The 21,150-nt window shown below is 52.0% G+C and overlaps 1 protein-coding gene across 1 annotated transcript; it reads right to left on the bottom strand.

Annotated features, from left to right (window-relative positions):
• Nucleotides 1-449: 449 nt before the first annotated feature.
• On the bottom strand, nucleotides 450-19,026 carry CREB3L3 (cAMP responsive element binding protein 3 like 3). Its single transcript, XM_058537593.1, has 11 exons — nucleotides 18,987-19,026; nucleotides 9,291-9,391; nucleotides 8,701-8,811; nucleotides 8,221-8,518; nucleotides 7,262-7,365; nucleotides 5,379-5,516; nucleotides 4,738-4,844; nucleotides 2,977-3,045; nucleotides 1,704-1,788; nucleotides 1,390-1,486; nucleotides 450-1,218 (listed from the first exon to the last, which is right to left on the bottom strand). The coding sequence occupies exons 1-11, from the start codon at nucleotides 19,024-19,026 to the stop codon at nucleotides 905-907; spliced, it is 1,464 nt and encodes a 487-aa protein (XP_058393576.1). The 3' UTR covers nucleotides 450-904.
• Between the last annotated feature and the right edge of the window lie 2,124 nt (nucleotides 19,027-21,150).

The raw sequence follows: 21,150 nt of genomic DNA, 5'->3' as shown, positions 1-21,150 counted from the left end.
CCGGTCCCCTCGCAAAGCGGGAAGGGTGGGGTGACGCGTGAAGAGGTTGGCGCAGGCGCAGTTGGGTGCCATCCCTCCCCAGCTGTGACCATGGGCGGGTCCCTTCACTTCCGACGCCTCAGTCTCCTCATCCAGAAAACGAGCAGGGTGGGCCGCCCAGCCCCCGGGAAGGCAGCTGCCCCAGCCCCTCCGCGGGTGCTCTTGAAGGGCCCCAGAGCCCCCAGGGCCTCGCGCTCCAGGCGCGCCCTGCGCTCCGCCCGCCGCCGCTCTCCAGGGTGCTGAAGACGAGCCTGGCGCCTCGCGGCCGCCTCTCCAGCCCGGGGGTCCGGAGGGGCCCCGGCTCACTCCCCCACCCCGGGCTGGCCCAGCCCCTCCTTCTGGTGACTGGGGAGCCCCAGACTCTAATTCACCCTCCACCCACTCCGCCTCCGCGCCAGCCGTGTTCTGTCAAAATACTTTATTAGGGATCACGGCTGTCTTAGAAAGAGGGGAAGGGTGACTGGGCGGTGGCCGCCCGAAGTTCAGAGCTCGGCCAGGGCTCCGGGGCCAAGGTCCCCGTGGTCTCGGCCCCTTCCTCCTCCCTGTGTGACGCGGGCAGGGAGGAGGCCCGGGCGGCGGAGTTGCTGAGACCTGGTGCGTGTCTGTCCGTCGGGGTCTGTGGGTCAGTCTGCACGTGTCTGCCTGTTTCCTTGTGCGCCTGGGTCTGTGTGTATTTCCCAGGCTTTGTGGCCCATGCTTGCCCCATGTCTGAGCGTGTTTCTGCGTGTGTCTGGGTCCCTGGGTGTGTAGCTCTGAGCTGGTGCATCGTCACCGGGGTCTCTGCCTCACCTCCGATCCCCGTGCCTGCCGCTGTCCACTGCAGGGCCCCTGAGCAGAGGGGCCTGGCGGCACGTCCGGGCGGTGCTCACAGCTCCTGCCCAGCAGCCTCCAGCCCTGCGCGCCCCGGGCTGAACGCTGGCTCGGGCGAGGCCCAGTCCAGCAGGGTCGCCCGGCTCAGCTCCTCTGAGGAGTTGCCTGAGACCAGGGTCAAGTTGTCCAACTTCTCCGTCGAGTTATCCAGAGCCAGCATGTTCTGCGATTGCCAGTCTGACCCGGGGCTGCCTGGAGACCCTTCTTGGGGTGCGCCAGCCTGGGGCCAGGGGCCTGGGGCCTCAGAGCCGGGCGTGGTGTCAGGGGCCACGCGGGAGGCGGCGTCGTTGTGCAAAGTTCTGGAGAAAACTGAGCAAGGGGCAGAGAAGTCACGAGGGTCGGGGTGGGGGCTGGTGTCTCTCCCTTCCTTAGCCCCTCTCCCTCCCTGAGAGGCTCACACTGGGGGCTTGGGGAGCAAAGGGGACTGTGCCCACGGTGCAGCCCATGGTTTTGAGGGCGGAGCGACACCGGCCCACCTACCTCGCACAGGTGCGAAGTCTCCGGGGCTCTCGGCCTTGTTGGAGGTGAAAGGGCTGATGGAGGGGAGGACGATGAGGGCAAAGGAGAGCAGCAGGACCTAGTGAGACAGGGGTGCGGTCACCCCATCCCTCCCCTGCTCCTGTGAGCAAGCTCCTCCCACAGGCGGGAAACTGAGGCCCAGAAGACTGGACAATGCCTGAGCTGGGGCTCGGGGCCGCACAGCTATGCACACTCACCTCCCCCCACAGGCCCCTCTGCCAAGGCCGAGGACCCCTTTATCCCGGGGGCCAGGGGAGCTGGGGGACAGGACTCACGGCTATGCAGGTGCCCGTCTGGGCTGACTTGCTGGTGGACTGGACCACAATGGCCTGGAGTCTCTTCAGCTGCTCCAGGAGGGACCTTAGTGGAGACAGGCAGGCCTCGGCTGAGCCCTACGGGGCCTTGGTCTGACTCCCCATCCGTCTCCCGGGTCCCCCAGCCTGGCTGATGTCTGAGTTATGTCCATCTCTCAAGGCCCTGCTGCTCTTAAAAGTCCCAGACCCTCCCTCTGCTGCAATAAATCTCCATTGAGCATCCCACCCACTTCTCTGCCACCCCTCCTCCCCCATCCAGGCTGCCACCCTCACTCACCCAGACACCAGCCCCAGATTCCTTTCTGGTCCCCCCAGGCCTCTCCTGCCCCCCTAGCGTTCACGCTCCATGCAGTAGCCAGAGGGCACTTTCCAAATGTGAGTTGGCTTCTCCCAACCCTCCCAGGGCTCCCCCCTCCCTCAAGGGAGAAGCCCAAGTGCTCCCCGCTGCCCACCAGACCCTGAACGACCTGCCCCGTCCCCTCCCTGCCCTCCCCTCCTCCCTCTCTCTGCCTTGCTCCCTCTGCTCCAGCCACACAGGCCTCCTCCTTGCTGTTCCTCTGACACACAAGCATTCCTGCCCCAGGGCCTTTGCACTGGCCGTTCCCTCTGTACCAAGAACTGTTCCCCCAGGTCTTTTTGTAGCTGGTTCTTTCTCATCCATCAGGTCCCGTGTCAAATGTCGCCTTATCTGATCTCCCTAAAATAGCCCCCCATCCCAGCATATGCCTTCATCCTGCTTCACTTTTCTTCCCAGTGGCTATCACTATTTGGATGATCTTTTATATATTTTTGTCTGTCTTGAGTATATCAACCACTAGACCATGAGTTCTCCGAGTGGAGGGACTTTGTTTTGCTCACTCTTGTGGTCCCAGTATCCAGAACTATGCCTGGAGCAGAGCAGATGCTAAATAGATGTCGACCAAATGGATGCAGCCCTTAGATGGAATCACCTGCAGTTCCTCAACACACTGTGCTCCTAGCCTCTGGCCGTTCTTATGCCATTTCCTCCACCAGAGCAACTTCCCCATAGTGAACTCCTATACATCCTTCAAGGCCCCAAGTCTAAATCCCCTCCTCTATGCAGCCCGCCCCCTTTCTAGGTGGAGCCCTTACCCCCCTGCTCTGCCTGCCATCACAGAGGCTGTCCCTCACTCCTGCCGGTGTCCACCTCTCCTGCAAGAGACTCTAGAAGCCGGTTCCCCCTGTCCTCTGCCCCCGCTGGACTGAGACTCACAGGTTCTGCTTCTCGAGATGCAAGACCTTCCTCTGAAGCTCCTGGTTCTGGGCGGTGCAGGCTGACATCCTGCAGGGACAGTGTCATTCAGAATATGCCTGTCACCAACGGGCCCAACAGACATCTCCCTATGAGGCCCCACTTTACAGGAGGGGAAGCCAAGGTCAGAGAGGAGAAAGTGACCCTGATAAGTCTGTGACAGGGCCAGGATTTAAACCCAGGTCTGCCCGGCTCCTAGGTCCCATCTCTGCATTGGCGTGGGAGGCACTTCATTCCAGTCTGAGCCCCCAGGAGGGAATGGAACACCAAACTCAGGCAGTGATGCTTCCAGAAGACCCGAGTTATGGTCCTTACCCTCCCCATGACCTTGTGCCACTCTGCTCTCTAACCTCAGTCCCCTCATCTGTAAAACGGGGTTACAATGACCTAGTTCCCAGAGTGGCTGGGAGAAGGACATGAAGTAAAGTTGATGAGGGGCTTCACAGAGTGCACTTGAGGAACAAGACCATGGTGATCACTCCATTTAGGGTTCTGGGGTCCAGGCTGGGGGCCCCATCTTTCCCATCTGCAAATGTGGTCTTGGCCCAGACCACTCAGATGTGGAGCTGAAATGCTCAAATCACAGCATAAGGATATGCTGGTCCTCCTCTCACAATCAAGGAAGAGAATAAACTCCCCCACGGAAAGACCATCCTTCTAAATAACTCATGGGATAAAGAAGAATCCTCAGTGTAAATGAGGGATGACCCAGGGACCACATGGTAATGACAATGGTACAAATCAAAATGCATGAGATGCAGCTAAAGCAGTTCTGAGAGGAAAATTAATAGCCTTAATACAGTACAGCTCAACAAGCTGAAAACACACACATTTTAAAATTAGCAAAAGCAAAGAAACAAACAAACCCCAACAGAATAAACTCCCTCCAAAATAAAACATCAGGGAAAGCTAACGACAGAAATGAAAGAACTAGAAAACAAAAATACAATTGAGTGGGAGGAAAAGCCAGAAACCCATCCTTTGAAAAGAATAATAAAATAGACAAACCTCTGGCAAGATTGATCAAGAAAATAAAACAGAAAGAGAAGGCACAAATGAGCGACATGAGTTGCTATAAAAAGAGCATAACTATAGAGAGTGCAGAGCTTAAAAAATAATAGGAGAGAATGATGGACCATTTTATGTCAGTACATTTGAAATGGACAACTTCCCAGAAAAGGGTGACATCCCAAAACTGACTTGGGAAGAAATAGAACACCCATGTCACGTGCCATGAAGTCACTCTTGGTCTAAAAAGTGAGCTTCGTTGCTATTAAAGAAGAAAGAGGAGACTGTCCCCTCTGTATCCTAAATGGGTTAAGAGAGAGGTGATTGGAGGAAATTGGGGTGCACGGTTTGTAAGATGAGGAAGTTCTGCCAAGAATGAGCCTCCTCCGTTCTTCTCCCCCCGACCCAAGGAAGCCACGATAGCTCTGAGGACCAGTGATGCTCAGACAAGGGATGTAAGTGGCCCATCTTCAAGAAGAGAGCCAGAATAAGATGGGTAAGACCTCCTTTCTTGGCACCACATCTAAGGGATAAAGGGACCCTGAAGCCCTCACCCTGGACCATCTCTGGGCATCCTTCCATCCTTGTAATTCACATGGAAAATGGTCTCTCCCAAGAGAGGACCTCAGTGTGACCTCAGCCACACTGCACCCCTCTTTCTGGCCTCAGATCTGCCCCTCCCCCCGAGTGTGGAGTCCAGGTCGCCAGCCTCACCGAGTTTCCAGACCATCAATATATTCCTTCTTCTTTTTCCGGCTTTCTTGGGCCGACTGTTTGTTCCGGATTTTCCGGCGGATTTTTTTCAGCACCCGCTCCTCATACTGCCGAGGGACATGGTGGGGAGGCTGAGTCAGGAGAGAGGGTCCGCTCTGCTGTCTGGACCCCACAACTTCACCCCGTTCTCTTCCCGTGTGAGCCACCTGAGACCCAGGGACCTGGGGGCAGATTCTCGAGGACCTGAAGACAGCTTTCCTGCCCCCAAATTCTTGCAGAGTCTCTAGGGGGGTCCTGGGTCCTGGTGGTCTTCCCCACTCCCAACCCCAGTTAGTAACCGGCCACCAGACTTTGTACCCTCGTGCCACTGCGCCACCTTCTGGCCATCTCTGGGAACAGCCCCTTTCCGTATCAAGACTAGGTCTTCCAATGGGAATGGCAAACTCAGATGTTGTCATTGAGGCTGGGTGGGGACTGCGGCAAACTAGAGAGCCCCACGAAGATGGCTTTGAGGATGATTTTTCTGGCTCTGGTGACAGACATGTCCTAATGTTTTAGTGTGGGAGGCCCAAAGGTGAGACCCACAGGCAGGTAGCTGCAGAAGGGGGAGAGATCCAGAGCCAGGGGTCCCGCCAACTCACCTTGGTGAGGGGCAGCTGGGTGGGCAAAGTGATGCCTTCCTTGGCCAGTAGCTTCTTCTCATCCTCTGTCAGCACCAGCTCCTGGCAGTGTCCAGTCCCAGGTCGCAAGAGGTAGGGGGCTGCCAGATGATGCTGTTGCTATGGGAAAACCGGGGGAATTGTGTTGGGGGCAGGAGAGCGACAGCCTCCAGGGAATGAAAGAGGCATCCAGGAATTGACCCTACAGATACCCTCACACGTGTGCAAAGGGACATATGTACAGCTTTTTAATTTGTTTAACAAAGAGTCATTTGACAGCTATGTATGGAACAGCTACCATATGCCAGGCACTGTTCTGGGCTCTGAACATTCATCACAGCGCTGTCTGCAACAGCAAAGGATTGGAAGCAATGGAAATATCCAACAAATAGAGGACAGGTTAAATAAGGCACGACCCGGCTGTCCAGTGGAGTACTACGCAGCTATGAAAAAGGATGGGCTCTCCAAATCATGGGACAGAGCAATCGCTAAAATAAACTGTCAAGTCAAAAAAAATAAAGGGCAAAAACTGTTATGTGTAGTACTCTACTTTTATGTTAAACTTAAAAACACAAAAAAAGAAGGAATCTCTTTGGAAGGAGACATTGGGTCCTGTGTGGGGAGCTGGGTGTCTAGGCAACTGGGGTGACGGGGTGGGTCTCTCCATATACTAATTCATGCCTTTGGAACTTGGACTGCGTGGATGCATTCGCCTATTCAAAATAATTTTTTAAATTAAACTTAAATTATGAAAGATGAACATTAAAAATGAAAGAATCTTGTCATCAGAATGTCAAAGGCTTAGAAATGTCATGCCACAGAATGGGAGACTCAAGAATAAAGGTGGAGAATGTCCATCCTGGAAGGTTATCTTACGCCCCCCATCCCTGTCCATGGCACCTTTGCTGAGAAGCCATGTGGAATCTGGTGGGACCGCCTGGGGGGCGCATTTTCCCTCGTGATGGGCTGGGATCTGGCTGCACGTTTACAAAAACCAGTGGCATTTCCAAAACATTCTCCTTTCCCATCCTTCAAGGCCTGCTGAAGTTCCGCCTCCTCCAGGAAGCCTTCCTGGACCTGCAGTGACCCTTGAGCCTCTCTCCCTCATCGGTACACTTCTGCGAGCAGTCAGTTCCCGTCTTGACCATGAGGTCACCCCATAGCTAGAGCTCACCGCTCATCTCTCAAGTTGTGAGGGGCATTCCGGTCTTGCCTAGAGGTTGTCAGGACTTTTGGCATCAGGCAAATTGGAGTTCAAATCCTGACTGAGCCATTTGCTTGCTGTGTGACTATGGGTTTTGACTTTACCTCTCTGGCCTTTGTCTCATCTGCAAAATGAGGGCACTAATTGGGTTGTCAGGTTTACTAGTTGGTTTACTGGTACTCGAAGCCCTTAACAAGGTAGATGGCCCTCGGTCAGTGCACAGTGGCCACAACAGGCCCATAGGGCCAGCCCAGGATTGAGTCTGCAGCAGCTGTGTGGCTTATGGCGAATTACTGAACCTCTCTGTGCCCATTTCCTTACATGTAAAATTAAGATAATAAGAGCCCCAACCTTTAGGGCTGCTGGGAATTGAAAGACGATACATTTAAAGCATTTAGAAGAGTGTCTGGCCTATGGTAGCTGTTTGGTTTTTAACTCTTAGCTATTATTTTTTTTCACTACAGTGGAAAGTGCCCCAGCCCAGGAGGTAGAGACCTCAGGACTGGAACTCACTGACTTGCCCTGGGTGTGACCTTGGGCAAATCCCAGCCCCTGTCTGTGACTCAGTCTGCCAGTCTCGGAAATGGGAGTACTGGGGCCCCGTGAACCCCGGCAGCCCTCCTAGCCCTGATGCGCCGGGGGGCGGGGTGGGGCTGCTCACCAGGTCCCCGCCGCTGCCCGAGAGGAGAAGGTCCTTGACTGTGAGTTTGTAGTGCGGGCCTGAGTCGGCCCGCTCCTCAGGGTGCAGGCCCGGGCTCCACATTTCTGACCAGGGCAGAGGGGGACAGAGACAGAGGGTGTCAGGCGGGGGCCCTGAGCTCCCAGCTTCTACTGCCTCCTCCAGCGAGGCTCCCAGGATTGCCCCAATGTGCTGGGGACGTTTGGCACAGCTTGGCGGCCCAAGGCCCCAGTGGAGGGGAACAGCCCCGGCCGGTGCCTCAGTCTCCCCTCTGGGAACCCAGATTCATCAGCACGTTGTCAAGGGACCCACTGCCAGCCCAAAGGGAGCGGCTGCTACCACCCCGGATTATAGGCCAGATGTGCGGCCAGCCGGGTCTCATCCCCGCCTCGGGGCAGGGGAGGTCTGATTCACCTCCGGTTCCCTCCCGCCTGGCCCCTGGCACACTGGAGGCGAGCCGCTCTTGAGAGCACAGACTTCCGAGTCAGAGAGCCTTTGGTTCTAACCCAGACCAGACGGAGCTGTGTGACCTTGGGTAAATAACTAAACCTCTCTGAACCTCAGTTCCATCAACTCTCCAGTGGGACTAATAAAAGCTCCCACCCTGTTGCAAGGCTCAAGGGACAAAGGATGCCCTGCTGGGGGTGTCTTCTGTTCCCCGCGGCCCGGGACCCCACGACCTCACACACTTTCTTGGAGCATTGACTGTGACCCAGGCGTGGGAGGTACAAAGACGAGGTGGCCCATGTGACGCCTAGGGCCTGAGCCAGCCTGCCCGGGTTGCCTCCCAGCTCTGTGGCTCTGGCTCTTACTTAACCTCACGGGGACTCAGTTTCACCGTCTGGAAAATGGGCCCACGGCAGCATGCACCTCGAAGGGTGGGCCTGAGCTTCCAGCGCCCGGAACCAGGCGAGGGCAGCGAGCCGGGACGCAGAACTCACCCAGGTCAATGGTCACAGAGGCCCCGAGCATTTGAGTCACCGGCCCTGGGGGCCTGGCGGGGCCGGGGGGTCCAAGACGGTAGGAGGGCCAGGGCCCCTTGCCAGGCTCCACGCTCTGGCAGCCCACGTGGGTGGCAGCCGGGCCACTGCATGGAGGGCTGTCCTGGGGGTCGGAGGGCAGATCTTCGGAGACGCTGCTGTCGCTGGCCGCGGGAGACCAGAGCGGGGAGCTGGCCACCGAGTCTCCAGAAGCCAGGATGGAGTTGAGGAGCTCATCAGAGTCCGGGGCTGGCAGGACCTGCTGGGGCCGAGAGGGAGGGGTGGGAATCAGGAGGTCTGTGCTTTGCTCTGGATTGCTGTGTGACCCCGGGCAAGCCACTGACCCTCTCTGGGCCTCGGTTTCATCACCTGCGGGAAGGGGCCTGCACAGGGCGGAGGGGAGTTCTGGCTGGGCCGTAGCCGGCCACCCGGGGTCCTCACCTGGTCCTCGCCCAGCTCCACGTGCCTCAGAACACCGTCCTGCCTATCGAACAGGAGGTCCAGGAGCTCCAGGCTGTCGATGGGGCCCAGCGGACCGGTGGAGGAAGCCATCTGGGCCAGGAGGGGACAGGCGTGGGGGTCACGTGGCCCGCCTCCTCCCCACCTCCCGTCTGCACCCCACCTCCTGGTCCCTCCAGCTCCGGGTCCGCCCCCACTCAGCCCCCCGCCGCCCTCGCTGGGCCTCCATCTCCACATTTGTGCTGCGGGGCGACCCCGAGAAGCCCGGGCCCTGAGAGCTGATTTCTTTAAAAAGGGCTAGACAGATGCACGAGGGGGGACCAGGCTGGTCGAGTCCCCAGAGGCCTTGGAACCAGCCCTCTCTGGCCCTCCCAGCCTCCTGGGAGGCAACCTGGCAGAGAGAAGGGACAGCCCCGGAGTGGAGACATGATTTTGGCCATTGCAGCCTCTCTCTGGGCCTCAGTCTTCCCATCTGTGCAATGGGGGTGGGGAGGGGTCCTTCCACCCCTGGGAGTTGGGGACCGTCCCCTGGCACAGACCCTCCGTCCCCCATGGATCCGGGCAGGCCTCACCTTTCCAGCCGCTAAATCCCCATACAGGGGCGCCAGCAGCTCTGCTTCGCGCTGGAGGCTCAGCCCACGGGGCGCCCGGGCTTGCCTGCTCCTCTCTGGCGCTGTCACCACCCCCAAAAGATGCTGAAATAGTCCCCAGGAGCTCCCAGCCTGCCCCCGCGCGCTGATTGGCAGACGGGCAAGACGGACAAGGTGAAGGGCCAGTGACAGCAGGGCAGGCTGGGGGAGGGGAGGGGAGACCGTTATCTCGGTGTTTTGTGCTTTTCCAGCCGCAGTGACCAAAGGCCGAAGTCTGGGGACCCTGCTCTGCCATGACCTCTCCCCTACTTTCCGAGACTTTCCCGGACACCGCGGTTCCAGGAGGCCCCTGGCCGGGGCCTCTCCTCTCCCAGGACAGAACAAGACCGGGAGGACCAGCCCAGGCCTTTGCTGAAGCCAGGAGCTCCCTTCCCTCCTCTCAGCGGAGCTGGCAACCCCCTACCCACCCTCTGAGCCCTCCACAGCTGAACTCGCACCATCAGTTCCTTCTAGAACCTTCTGTTGTTCCTTTATTCAACAAATACGTATTGAGCCAAACTGGTTCCACCTCAGGGCCTTTGCACGTGCTGTTTCCTCTGCCTAGAACTCCCCTCCACTTTCCCCAACTATGTCACTGCGTTCACTTAGTTGGAATGTTCGATATTTGTAAATCAGCCCAAATGGCTGAGAGGCCGCCTCTGACCCCCCAGCAGAGAGAAGCCCCCGCCCTACGCCTCTTTATCACATCCTGGTTTCCACGGAACCACTTGCTGTTTGCAATGTTCTTGTTTGTTTGTTTACTTGTTTATTTCTCAGGCCTCATTCCTCCCCTCCCTGCCCAACCCAGGATGGGAGCTCCTTAGAGGCTGGAATAGTCTGCTCTCTGCTGGGTCCCCAAGGCTAGGAAAGTGCCTGGCACACAGTGGGCGCTCCATCGACTCTTACTCGTCGAGCCCCTCCTGTGTGCCAACCACTGTTTCAGGCACGAGGGGTAAAGCAGTGGAAAGGCCAGGCCATAGATGCATAAACAAACCAGTAAATGGATAAATGAGTAAGTGTTACCAAGAAATGAAATGTAACCATGGTAAAGGGCAGCTGAGGGCTGGAAAAGCCCCCATTTAGAAGGTGACATTTAAGTACAGCCCTGGAGGGTGAGAAAGAGCCAGCGTGGGGAGATCTGGGTGTTCCAGGTGATGTAAACAGCCCGTGCAAAGGCCCTGGGGCAGGACGGGGCCTGGCGTGTTGGAGGAACATCAAGGAGGCCCGTGTGGCTGGAGCAGAGGGAGCGAGGGGGCGAGAGGGAGGAGGGAGGGCAGGGAGGGGACGGGGCAGGTCGTGCGGGGCCGTGCAGCCTGTGGCAGAGTTAGGTTTATACTAAATATAGCAGGAAGCTATTGGGAGCTTATCAAATGGATGACTAACCTAGCCTTCTGCATGCCTGGCACATGCTAGATGCTAGGTTTCCAGTGGTAACCCAAACATGCTCCTTGCTCTCAAGAAATGCACATCCTGGTGTATGTTGCTCGATGACCAGTCGCCGATTATTCATGCAACAAAAATTTAATGATGGTTAAATTTAAAAACTTAATTATGGTTAAATTTAATTTAATAATGGTCCTACTATGTGCCATGCATGATGTTATTCTTTTATCCGACAGAAACTCACATTACAGCATTTGCTCTTCAGGGGACATGGGGCCATGTCTGGGAACGTCTGTGGCTGTCACACTGGGGGAGCTCCTGGCATCGAGTGGGTGGGGCCAGGGATGCTGCTCGACCCCCCATGGTGCCCAGGACGGCCCCCCACAGAGAGTGACCCGGCCCCATGTCCGCAGTGCTGAGGGGGGGACCCTACATTACGGTAACTGTCCCCCCTGGACGCTCGAGTCATTATCTGGCCCTCGGCCTCCAAATCTTTCTTATTTCCTTTTTAACCGCTCTGTGTTGGCTTTTTAAACGGTTTATTTGGTTTGGCTTGGCTTTCGTGATCCAAGTCATAATATTTATTCAGCCTCTGCTGTGGGCATTTTTCCAGGCAGTCACAGTGGGCGTATGAAGTGGGTGACATTCGACTTCTGGACTTCTCGCTGCCCTCCCCCCCCCCCGCCCCCCTTGTGACTCAGGAGCTCCAGTGCCCTCGAGACAGAGCTCTCCCTCCTCTCAGCAAACCCGCCAGGAGAAAGGATGTGACATCATTCATTCATGCCTTCATGTGGATGGAGACCCCATAGTCCCCCTCCCCAGGATATTTGCATTTAAAATTTTTTTACGATTATGGACTTTAAAAGGCTTTTGTACACCTCAGTGAAGAGATACCTGAACAGGTAGGAAAAGAACAAGCATTTGAGTGACAGGAGGACTTTTCGATGCCCTTGACATCATATTATCTCATTTACTGAACAGGACGACATCTTCAAAGCAAGGCTAAGTCTGAATCGAAAGTAAAATTCTCACAAGAGAGTCCACCAGCATGTTTAAGTGCGAAACGCAGCACAAAAGGATGCTGCAGTCAAATGAGATTGAGGAACGCTGTGTTGATAAACCGCTTTGCAGAACTTATCAGAGCCTTTACGATGCTCCGTAATGATCTTGGAGGGGACAGAGTTTGTAGCGTTTCCTGAACGTAATCGTGCAGATTTTGAGAGTGTTGTTTTTAAGCTCTACTTGATTTATTCTGAACCATTTCTGACCTCTGAAAACGTTTAAAGATACCGACTAGAAGGACGAAAATAAAGGATAACATCAGATGTTAGTGGAAACTGTGGGGCAACTAGAACTCTCACCCTTGTGGGTGGGAATCAAAGTGGTCCAACCACTTCGGGAAGCCTTGGACAACTGAGCGATCTCTTGTAAAGTGAAACCTGCATTTACCGTGTGACTTCGCAATTCCACTGCTGGGTATTTACCAAAGAGAAATGCAAATATGTTTTCACAGGAAGACCGGTGCAGGAATCTTCATAGGGGCTTTATTCGTAATTATCTCGACCTGGAAGCAACTGGAATATCCAACAGCCGGGGAATGGATACCCCAGCTGGTATATCCACACAGCACAATACCAGTCAGCCCTAAACAGACATAAATGACTGGTATATTAATTATATTAATACAGTATATTTATACTATAGTAACATGCAACAATATGGATGAATCTCGAATGCATTGTGCCGGAAGAAATCAGTCAGAGAAGAATACATATTGTATGATTCCATTTATATGAAAGCCAGAGAACAGGCAAAAGTAATCTTTGGTGACAGAAAGTGGGTGCCTCGGGTAGAGTGGGGAATTGAGGGGACAGGGGTGTGAAGCCACTTTCTCGGGTGGTAAAAATATTCTTTACCTTATTTTTAGTGGTGGTTCCGTGAGTGTATAGAATTGCCAAAACTCATCAAATTGAACACACAGGAGACCTGGGCGTTATTATTGTAAATTAATTCTCAATAAAAAGTATCCAAGTATAGAATGAACAAGCATGCCCATAAAACATTTAGTGAAACATTAGAAACAACCAAGATATCTATCAATAGGGGATTGATTAATAGAGTCTGATGCATTCACGTGATGGAATATTACGTAGCTGTGAAAATGGCTGAGGATTCTCTGTAGGTACTGATATGGGGCAATATTGAAAATATATGGTTACATCAGTGTTTCTCAACTTTTGTTTTAGTTCTTGCCCCTCCAAGGAGCCTTTGAGGACATTTTTTCCTGATTGCCCCCTTCTGTGAAATGTTAATGCCATACACATACTGTACATCTGTTTGTGTACTGTATGTTTATCCATGCTTTTCTCATTGATCCCCCTTCCTTTCCATCCCTAAAGTTACCTCAGGTGGTTTCTGACAGTACAGGGGAAAATGTGCTCAAAGCACTTTGAGCTAATTCCGACTAAAGTGTGAATGACTGATATCAAGCACACATACTCCTTTCTTGGGAGCATTGATATTTTCTCGTGGAGCCTGAAGGCATCATAACTCAAAGGTTAGTTCTTAGTTTTTTTCCCAGGGGAAAAATCACCCCTCTCAGATGTTGCTTAGATATAACTAGATCTAGCTAAAATGTGAATGACTGAAGTTAGGTTACTATATTACTTTTCTTGGGAACATTTACATTTTCTCATGGAGCCTGAAGGAATGTAGCCCAGATCTATGTTAGCTCTTAGCTTTTTGCCCAGGACGAATCCTTCCCTCTGTGGATTTCAGATGTCCAAAAGCCACTGGGCTCTTTGTGAAACACTGTGGAGTTATGATATTCAATGCCACATACTTAAACATACAAGCTTCGTACCTATAAAATTCCAGCATCTAGTTTAGGGCACGTAGGGACTGCTTCCTGGCCCTTTGCTGATGGGAGATGGCAAACTGTACCAGATTCTAGCTCAGACAAGTGGTAGCTAAAAGTCAGAAAAGGCTGAAAAAAATTCCAATGAGAGAACCCTTAAAATTGAGAAAATGCTACCTATTTTCTCTGCAGCCTGGGGACAGGTTCGTAGGAGGCAGTATGATTCAGTGGCTAAGGACTCAGAGTTTGGAGCCAGATGGACCTGTGTGTGAGTCTACCTTCACTCCCCACAGGTGTTATCTGAGACCCTGGGGAAGTCTCTTCATTCTGAAGCTCCTCTTTCCACATCTATAGAATTGGCATGCTGGGGATGCCGAGCTGCAAGGAGTGTAGGTTTGGGGCTGCTGGCCGTCATCACCCGGTGATGTAAGAAACTGCCTGAGAATGAAGTCTGCCCAGAGAACTGCAGAGCAGACAGAGAGCAATCAGTCCCTGACAACATGGTCTAAAGTCCTGGATCCAGCCATGCCTGAAGTCCACCCTTTGGCTTCAGACACATGGCAATGATGTGAGTCAATGAATTCCCTTTTGGTTTAGAAGTTTTGAGCAGAGTTTCTGACCCTTTCGCTGAAGAAAAACAAAAAACAGAAGGCGGCTAACTATTCACCTTTAATTTTAAAAATTATATATTATATAATTAAAAATTATATAATATATGTGAAAGCCCTCTCAAATATTGTGGGTGAATTTTTACATATACATATAGTCTGTGTAAGCATCTCCCAGATAAAGACACAGAACATTCCAGAACCCCAGAAACCCCTCCCCAGTCATTCCCCACCCCCAGAGGTAACCACGGTTCTGACTTCCGTGCCATCATTTGCTCTCACTGCTTATTTCCCGAGTATCTGCCACTCACCCTCTTCCATTAGCTCCCACTCTCTGGTACTTATTTTTATCTTTCAGTTGGCTTTGCACATGATTATTACAATCCGTCAGCAAGTCGTGACAGCTCTGCCTTCAACTTATATTCGTCCCTTGCCCCCTTCCATTGCCGTCGTCCTGGTCCAGCCCCCACCGTCACTGGGCTGGACCAGTGCAGTCTCCTCCTCCTGCTCCTCCTGGCTTCCACCCTCGCCCCCCACAGTCTGCTTTCCTTATTGTGACTCAAAAGGCCTTACATGAGCTGTCCCCTCCCCCTTACCAACATCTTCACTGCTCTCCTCTCTCCCTCTACAGTGGCCTCACATACACCAGGCATGGTCCTGCCTCAGGGCCTTTGCACTTGCTGTTTGCTCTTTCTGGAAACTCTTTCCCTAGATCTCCCTGGGGTTGGCTCCTTTCACCTTTAGATCTCTATTCAAATTCACCTCCTCCATGAAGCCCTCCCTGATCACATTCTTTAAAATTGCAACCCCTCCTCAGTCTCCATCGCTCGTGTTGGGTTGTGTTTCTTCGTAGAAATTCACCATCATCTAACACACCATATATTTGATTTATTTATCATGGCATGCATTCACTCAACAAACATTTATTGAGTTACTGCTCTCTGCCGGGCAGAGGGACGCATCCTAGGGGATATGAACATTCATTAATTATTTCATTCAACAAAAATATCTTTTGCTCCTTCCGTGCATCAACGTTGGTCCAGGTGCTTAAGTACTCAGAGAGAGGAAGGGGTGTGAGGTGGAGAGCTAGGAAGTCTCCAGCTAGGATCCATGTGCAAAATAGGGACAATCGTTATGACAAGACCTACCGCGTGCTGTATCCCCAGTGCCTGGACCCGTGCCTGGTGCACAGTAGCTGCCCAATCGTACTTGTAGAATGAGCAACAAAACATGTATAAATATAACGGTAGAGTTTAGTGCAGGGTTGGCAAACTACAGCCTGGGGGCCAATTCCGGCCCTCTGCTTGTTTTTGTAAATAAAGCTTTATTGACACACGGCCAAGCCCGTTGGTTTACATACTGTCTATGGCTGCTTCACGCTACCATGGCAGAGTTCGGTAGTTGCCTGTAAAGCTGAAAATATTTACCGTCTGGCCTTTTCCAGAAGTTTTCTGTAATCCACAGGATTAGGGGATTAGATCTCTACACGGGAGCCACAGGACACATGTGACTATTGAGCACTGAATATAAAGAATATGATGAGGAAGTGGATGTTCAATTTTATTTCGTTTTTATTAATTTAAATTAAAAACCAATACTTGATTCAGTTAGTGGACAACTTTTAAGTTTATATGGAACAACTTGGATACCTGAATCTACATTTTTACCTGTAAATTTTATGAACTCTATAAATACAGATCAAGGGTTTCTGATGGAAATTCAGTGTCCCGATTGAGGTGTGATACACACGTGAAATATACATTGGATATCCCAGATTTAGTATGAAAAAAAGTGAAACATCGCCTTAATAATTTTGATACTGATTACATGTTGAAATGATAGTCGTATGGATTTATTAATCCAATCATTTAGATTAACAAAATATATTATAAGATGAAACCCTTTTACTTTGTGCTTTTTTAATGTAACTGCTAGAAAATTTAAAGCCATACATGATATTTGTATTGGACAGCGCTGGGTTAGAGCAGGGCTTGGGTTCGAATCGCTGTGTGACTCTGCTTCTCTCTGCCTCAGTTTCTCGATCTGTAAAATGGGAGATAAAGGACCTTCTTCACAGATTTGTTGGGAGCATTCAATAAATTAAAACACGTGACATGGCCAGAAGGGACCTCCACGTATTCAGGTCTCAAACTCAGGCTGTCTTCATGGTTATCATCATCGATAGTGCATATCTGTACCAAATATGTCATGTTCCACCCCGAGACGCTTGGTGGGCGCCCGCCTGTCACTTTCCGGTCGCCTGAGCCCTTTGGTCTCAGCACGTCTGGTTCTAACGAGGTCCCCACTTTGCACGGGAGGACAGAGGGGCTGGAAGGGGCGGTGACTCATCGTGACCACTCCATGAGTCAGCCACAGGCGAGACAACGCCCAGGTCCCCTGCTCCAGACTGAGGCCTGCCCCTTGTCACCTCCATGTTCCTCTATCCTCTGCCCCGAGTGTTCTCTCTACAGTCCCCATTAAGGTCGGTTTTAGAGGGAAGCGGGGAGGGGGTCTGGGAGCAGCAGATTTTTGAGTAGCTCCTCCCCCTCCTGCCCCTCCTCTGCCCGCCCTCCTCCTCCTCCTCGGGGACCCTCCCTTGGGGTACAGCCAGGCCAGGCAGTGAATAAAACCCTCATGACACGGGTGTGGCAGAGGCAGGCGGGGGCGCTGGGGGACGGGGAGACTCTGATCCGCCTCTTGGGCAACGCCAACTGATTAGCACCCAGTCCTGGAGGCTGCCCATCCTGTGCTCAGGCACGTCTAGAAAGTTCCGGGCTCTTGGGGGTGGGCGAAGACAGGAGGTTTGAACCAGGGTCTCCAAATACCACCGGGGAGGAGAGCTCAGTGGGGATGGGCTCCCTCTGCCCTTCCTAAAGAATGAAGCACGTTATGCCCGAGAATTCATTCATTCATTCATTTATTCATTCATTCATTCTTGGGACCACTATTTGTTGAGCGCCTGCTGTGTGCCAGGCATTGGGAGACGGCAGAGACCATAACACGCTTTTCCCTACTCCTCGCCCCTGTGAAGCTGATGTTCCAGTGGAGGGAGAGAGATGCTAAATAAAATCATTTGTACAGAAGTAAGAAAATAAATAACATGAAGAGACCACGTCCAGAAAGATTACGCAGGAAAGAGATGAGGAGTGAGGGGGGTGACTCATAATTTTATATAAGGGGGTCAGGGAGGCCTCACCACAAAGATCCGGAGGAGGTGAAAGAGTGGCTCAGTTGGGAATGTGGGAAGAGTGTTCGGAGCGGAGACAACGGCCCATGCAAAGGCCCTGAGGTGGGGAACAGCAAGGAGGCACATGGGGCTGGGGTGGAGTCAGCAAGGGGGAGGTGAGGGCAGGGGGGTGGCTGAGGGCCTTGTTCCAGGGTGAGAAGGCTGACAGTCAGTCCTGTGATGGCTCTAGAAGTTTCTGCATGGGGCTGGGTGGGACCCATGAGTGGACAGGGCTGGGAGGCTGTGGTGTCAGGGACACTGTTTTCCAAGCCTTTCTCTGAGCCGACCATAGGAAGGTGGTCCCCCAGCTTTGGGAGAATGGGGCCCCTGGGGCAGTGCCCCATGGTGGCTTTGAGCATAGGCCAGCAGACAGAGGCGTCCCCCACTCACGTCCTGGTCCTCACCCCTCCCTTCACGTCTAGCCACCATCTTATCCTGGTGATTGCTTTATGGCCGATGGGTCCAAGGGTCACAGCGGATCCTCTGGCCGGGAAAATGAGGCCTCCGATGGCTGCGGATGTGGTCATCTCAGCTTCCGTCCCGTCTCGGGGGAGGAGACTGAGGGGGTGTCTCCTCTGGCTCTGCCTCGGGGGATTCTGGAAAGGAGCCCGAAGGGTGGGGGTGGGGAGGCATTTCCGGGTCCCCAGATCCTGAATTCGTCTTGGCCCTTCATCCCTCACACCTTCCAAATTAGCTTGCAGGGGCTGCCAAAAAAACAGTCCCCCACTGGGCGGCTGAAACAGCAGAAATTCATTCTCTCCAGTTCTGGAGGCTGGAAGTCTATGATCAAGGTGTCGGCCTGGCTGGTTCCTCCCGAGGCCTGTCTCCTTGCCCTGTAGATACCGTCTTCTCCCTGTGTCTCTATGTCCAAAGGGCCCCTTTTTATAAGGACACCACTCATATGGGTCAGGACCCACCCTAATGACCTCATTTTAACCTGATCACCTCTGTAAAGACCCATCTCCAAATACGGCCGCATTCTGAGGTCCTGGGGGTCAGGACTCCATCATGTGAATGACGTTCTCATCTTGTGCACAATTGCTCTCTGGACCGGGTGCCAAGAGACCTCCATCCCACCCCTGGCTCAGCCACAAACTGGCTGTGACCCCACAAAGTCACTTGTCCCCTCTGAGACCGCGTTTTTCCATCTGTGAAATGTGACGGTTGATATAAAGGTTATATAAAGCCCCCGCCAGGTCAAACATCAGGTTAATGTTTAATCTCAGGGAAAACCTGACCAGGAGTGGCGTTTAACTGGAGTTGAGGCCAAGTCGTGTACGTATATGGAGACGCCCACCACGTAGGGGCAACCCCATCCACGCCTGAGTGAGGTCGGCCATGCTGAGCAAGGGTTAAGAAAGCACGGAGGCTTGGTTCTTCCCACTGGGAACATGACTGTGTTCCAGAATTTCCTTCTGGCAGCAGCCAGAACACCTTAGAACCCTCGGATCTCCAGCAGAATCTCCAGGTTCACGAATGCTTGAGGTTCCCTGCCCTGGTGTGTGACAACCTGCGGCAGAATTTAATAATATTTATTTTTACATTGTGCTTCTTTTTACAGTTACCTTCGATTTGGGGCATCCGAGGCTGGTCTCGATCGACCATTGTGTTAGAAAGCATTTTTCTAAAATAAATTGATTAAAGAAAAATAGCAAAGTTCACAATAATACTGAAGATCGTGCTAAACTTTTTTTCTTCAAGGAATTTATCTTAAAATGAAACATTATAACACGAGGGTAAATTGAAAAACAAAAACAGTTTCAGGTGCCCCAGACAGATGCAAAGGAAAATAAACGATGTTATTGAATTCTAGGCAGCTACTGTTGCCTGTGGAAGATTCTGGATTAGGTGATTTTTAAAAAGAGATTAGCGAATAGGTGTTAAAGACACAGCAGCACCCAATTTGTGTGTCTCTGGATGTAATCAGAAGGTTTAAAAGAGGATTGAAAAGGAAGTAATTTCTTACCTTTCATGAAGTTTAATTTTTAGATGCAATTTGAAAGCACGCATAGGGAACTCACTTTGGGCATTAAACTCTCTCAACACCCCACCCTCTTGGATTTTCTTTCTCCCAGAAAAACGATGCCATTCCTCCTAGGCCCACCTTCTGGGTCTTTACACCCAATCAAATGAAAAGCACAGCTAGTGTTCATTGATCGTTCGCTATGCCAGGCATTCTGCTAAGTACGCAAATAAACTCGATCCTCCAAAACTCCCAATGAGCGGGGGACTTTGTCACACCCATTTTACAGAGGAGGACGCTGAGGCTGAGGGGGGAGATGCCTCTGGCCCAAGATCGTGCAGCTTGCAAGCAGTCGTGCTGACAGCGAAGGCAGCGATGCTAAGCCAGAGCTGCCCCTGGGTGGCGGTGCTCACGGCAATGATCAAGCAGGATGATCTGGGCTTTGCCACGTCGTCGAGCACAGAGGGGACATCATGGTTACAGCTGTCTGGGTTCAATCCCAGCCTGTCCTCTTGCAAGCTGTGTGACCTCAGGCAACTTCCTTGGCCTCTCTGTGCCTTAGCTCTCCAAAATGGGGATAATAAGACAGATCCACTGAGCTCTTACACATAAGTGGCAGCATACCGAGGGTGGGGTGTGGGGAGCAGCCCACCCCAGGTGCTATCAATAAAGGGGCACATTGTCTATAGGGAACTCAAAAAATGGTAACAAACCCTATTTTATTATATGCTTTTTTATCATCACCTTATAAAGGCAACTCTGAATAATATCAGCGACAAAATACTCTTCCTCTAAGAAATCTTTGATTGTCTAAACCAGGGATCAGCAAACGGTTTCTGTACAGGGCCGGATAGGAAATATTTTCAGTTTTGTGGGCCAGATGGCGAAGATTCAGCTCACAGTTGCGAGAAAGCCGCCACAATTCGTAAATGAATGAGCGTGGCTGTGTGCCAGTCCATCTTTTTTTATGGACACTGAAATCTGAATCCTATAGACTTTGCACATGTCACGAAGTATTATTCTCATTCTGATTTTTTCCCCATCCAGTTAAAAAAAAAACCTCTTTAGCTCCTACAAAAATAGACATTGGGTTGGATTTGGCTGGCAAGCCATCGTTTGTCAGCTCCTCGTCTGAACAACTGTGTGGTTCCTGTTGATATTTAATGATTGGAAGTTTTGAATTAGCACATTTTTACTATTTATTGTTTAATAAACGTACTGTACGCGGAAGTGAATTTGGAGAACTCCGTGCTATATATTTGAGAGTTAGTTCTTAACGATTCTAAATCTTTTGCATTCTCTTTGGGCACAGTTCGTGTTTCCAACCCTTGTGGTGTCACACATTCTTGTGTTTAAACAGTAGATTCGAAATACAGTCGTGCGCCGCATAACGACGTGTCGGTTAACGACGGGCCGCATAGGCGACAGTGGTCCCCATAAGATTAGTACCAAACGGCCTAGGCGCGTAGGAGGCTGTACCATCTAGGTTTGTGTAAGTACACTCTGTGATGTCACATAACGGCAAAATCGCCTAACGACACATTTCTCAGAATGTATCCCGTCGCTAAGCGACGCACGACCATAAACAAGGATAACCCAGTGATTTTAAGTGCAAAGAAACAGATTTTGAGCAACTTCACTTCCTTTATTTTATCTGACCACTTGGAGGTTCTATTTGCATTTAAAATTTTCATCAGCGTGCCCAGCTGCAAGTTATCGTATTTTTGTTTGGCAAGCTCTAATTTTAATTCAAACACGGAATATCT

This window comes from Diceros bicornis, unplaced genomic scaffold (assembly GCF_020826845.1).
Source record: "Diceros bicornis minor isolate mBicDic1 unplaced genomic scaffold, mDicBic1.mat.cur scaffold_67_ctg1, whole genome shotgun sequence".
In the NCBI taxonomy this organism is placed as follows: Eukaryota; Metazoa; Chordata; class Mammalia; order Perissodactyla; family Rhinocerotidae; genus Diceros; species Diceros bicornis.
Note: the sequence above shows the minus strand (reverse complement) of the source record. Positions and strands in the feature narration are given on the sequence as shown.

Coding starts and splice junctions, on each gene's coding strand:
- CREB3L3 (XM_058537593.1), bottom strand. CDS start 19,026: ATGGTCGATCGAGACCAGCCTCGGATGCCCCAAATCGAAG. Junction 7,366..8,220: donor CTCTGTGACCATTGACCTGG/GTGAGTTCTGCG, acceptor TGCCCTGGTCAG/AAATGTGGAGCCCGGGCCTG. Junction 1,487..1,703: donor AGACGGGCACCTGCATAGCC/GTGAGTCCTGTC, acceptor CTGTCTCACTAG/GTCCTGCTGCTCTCCTTTGC.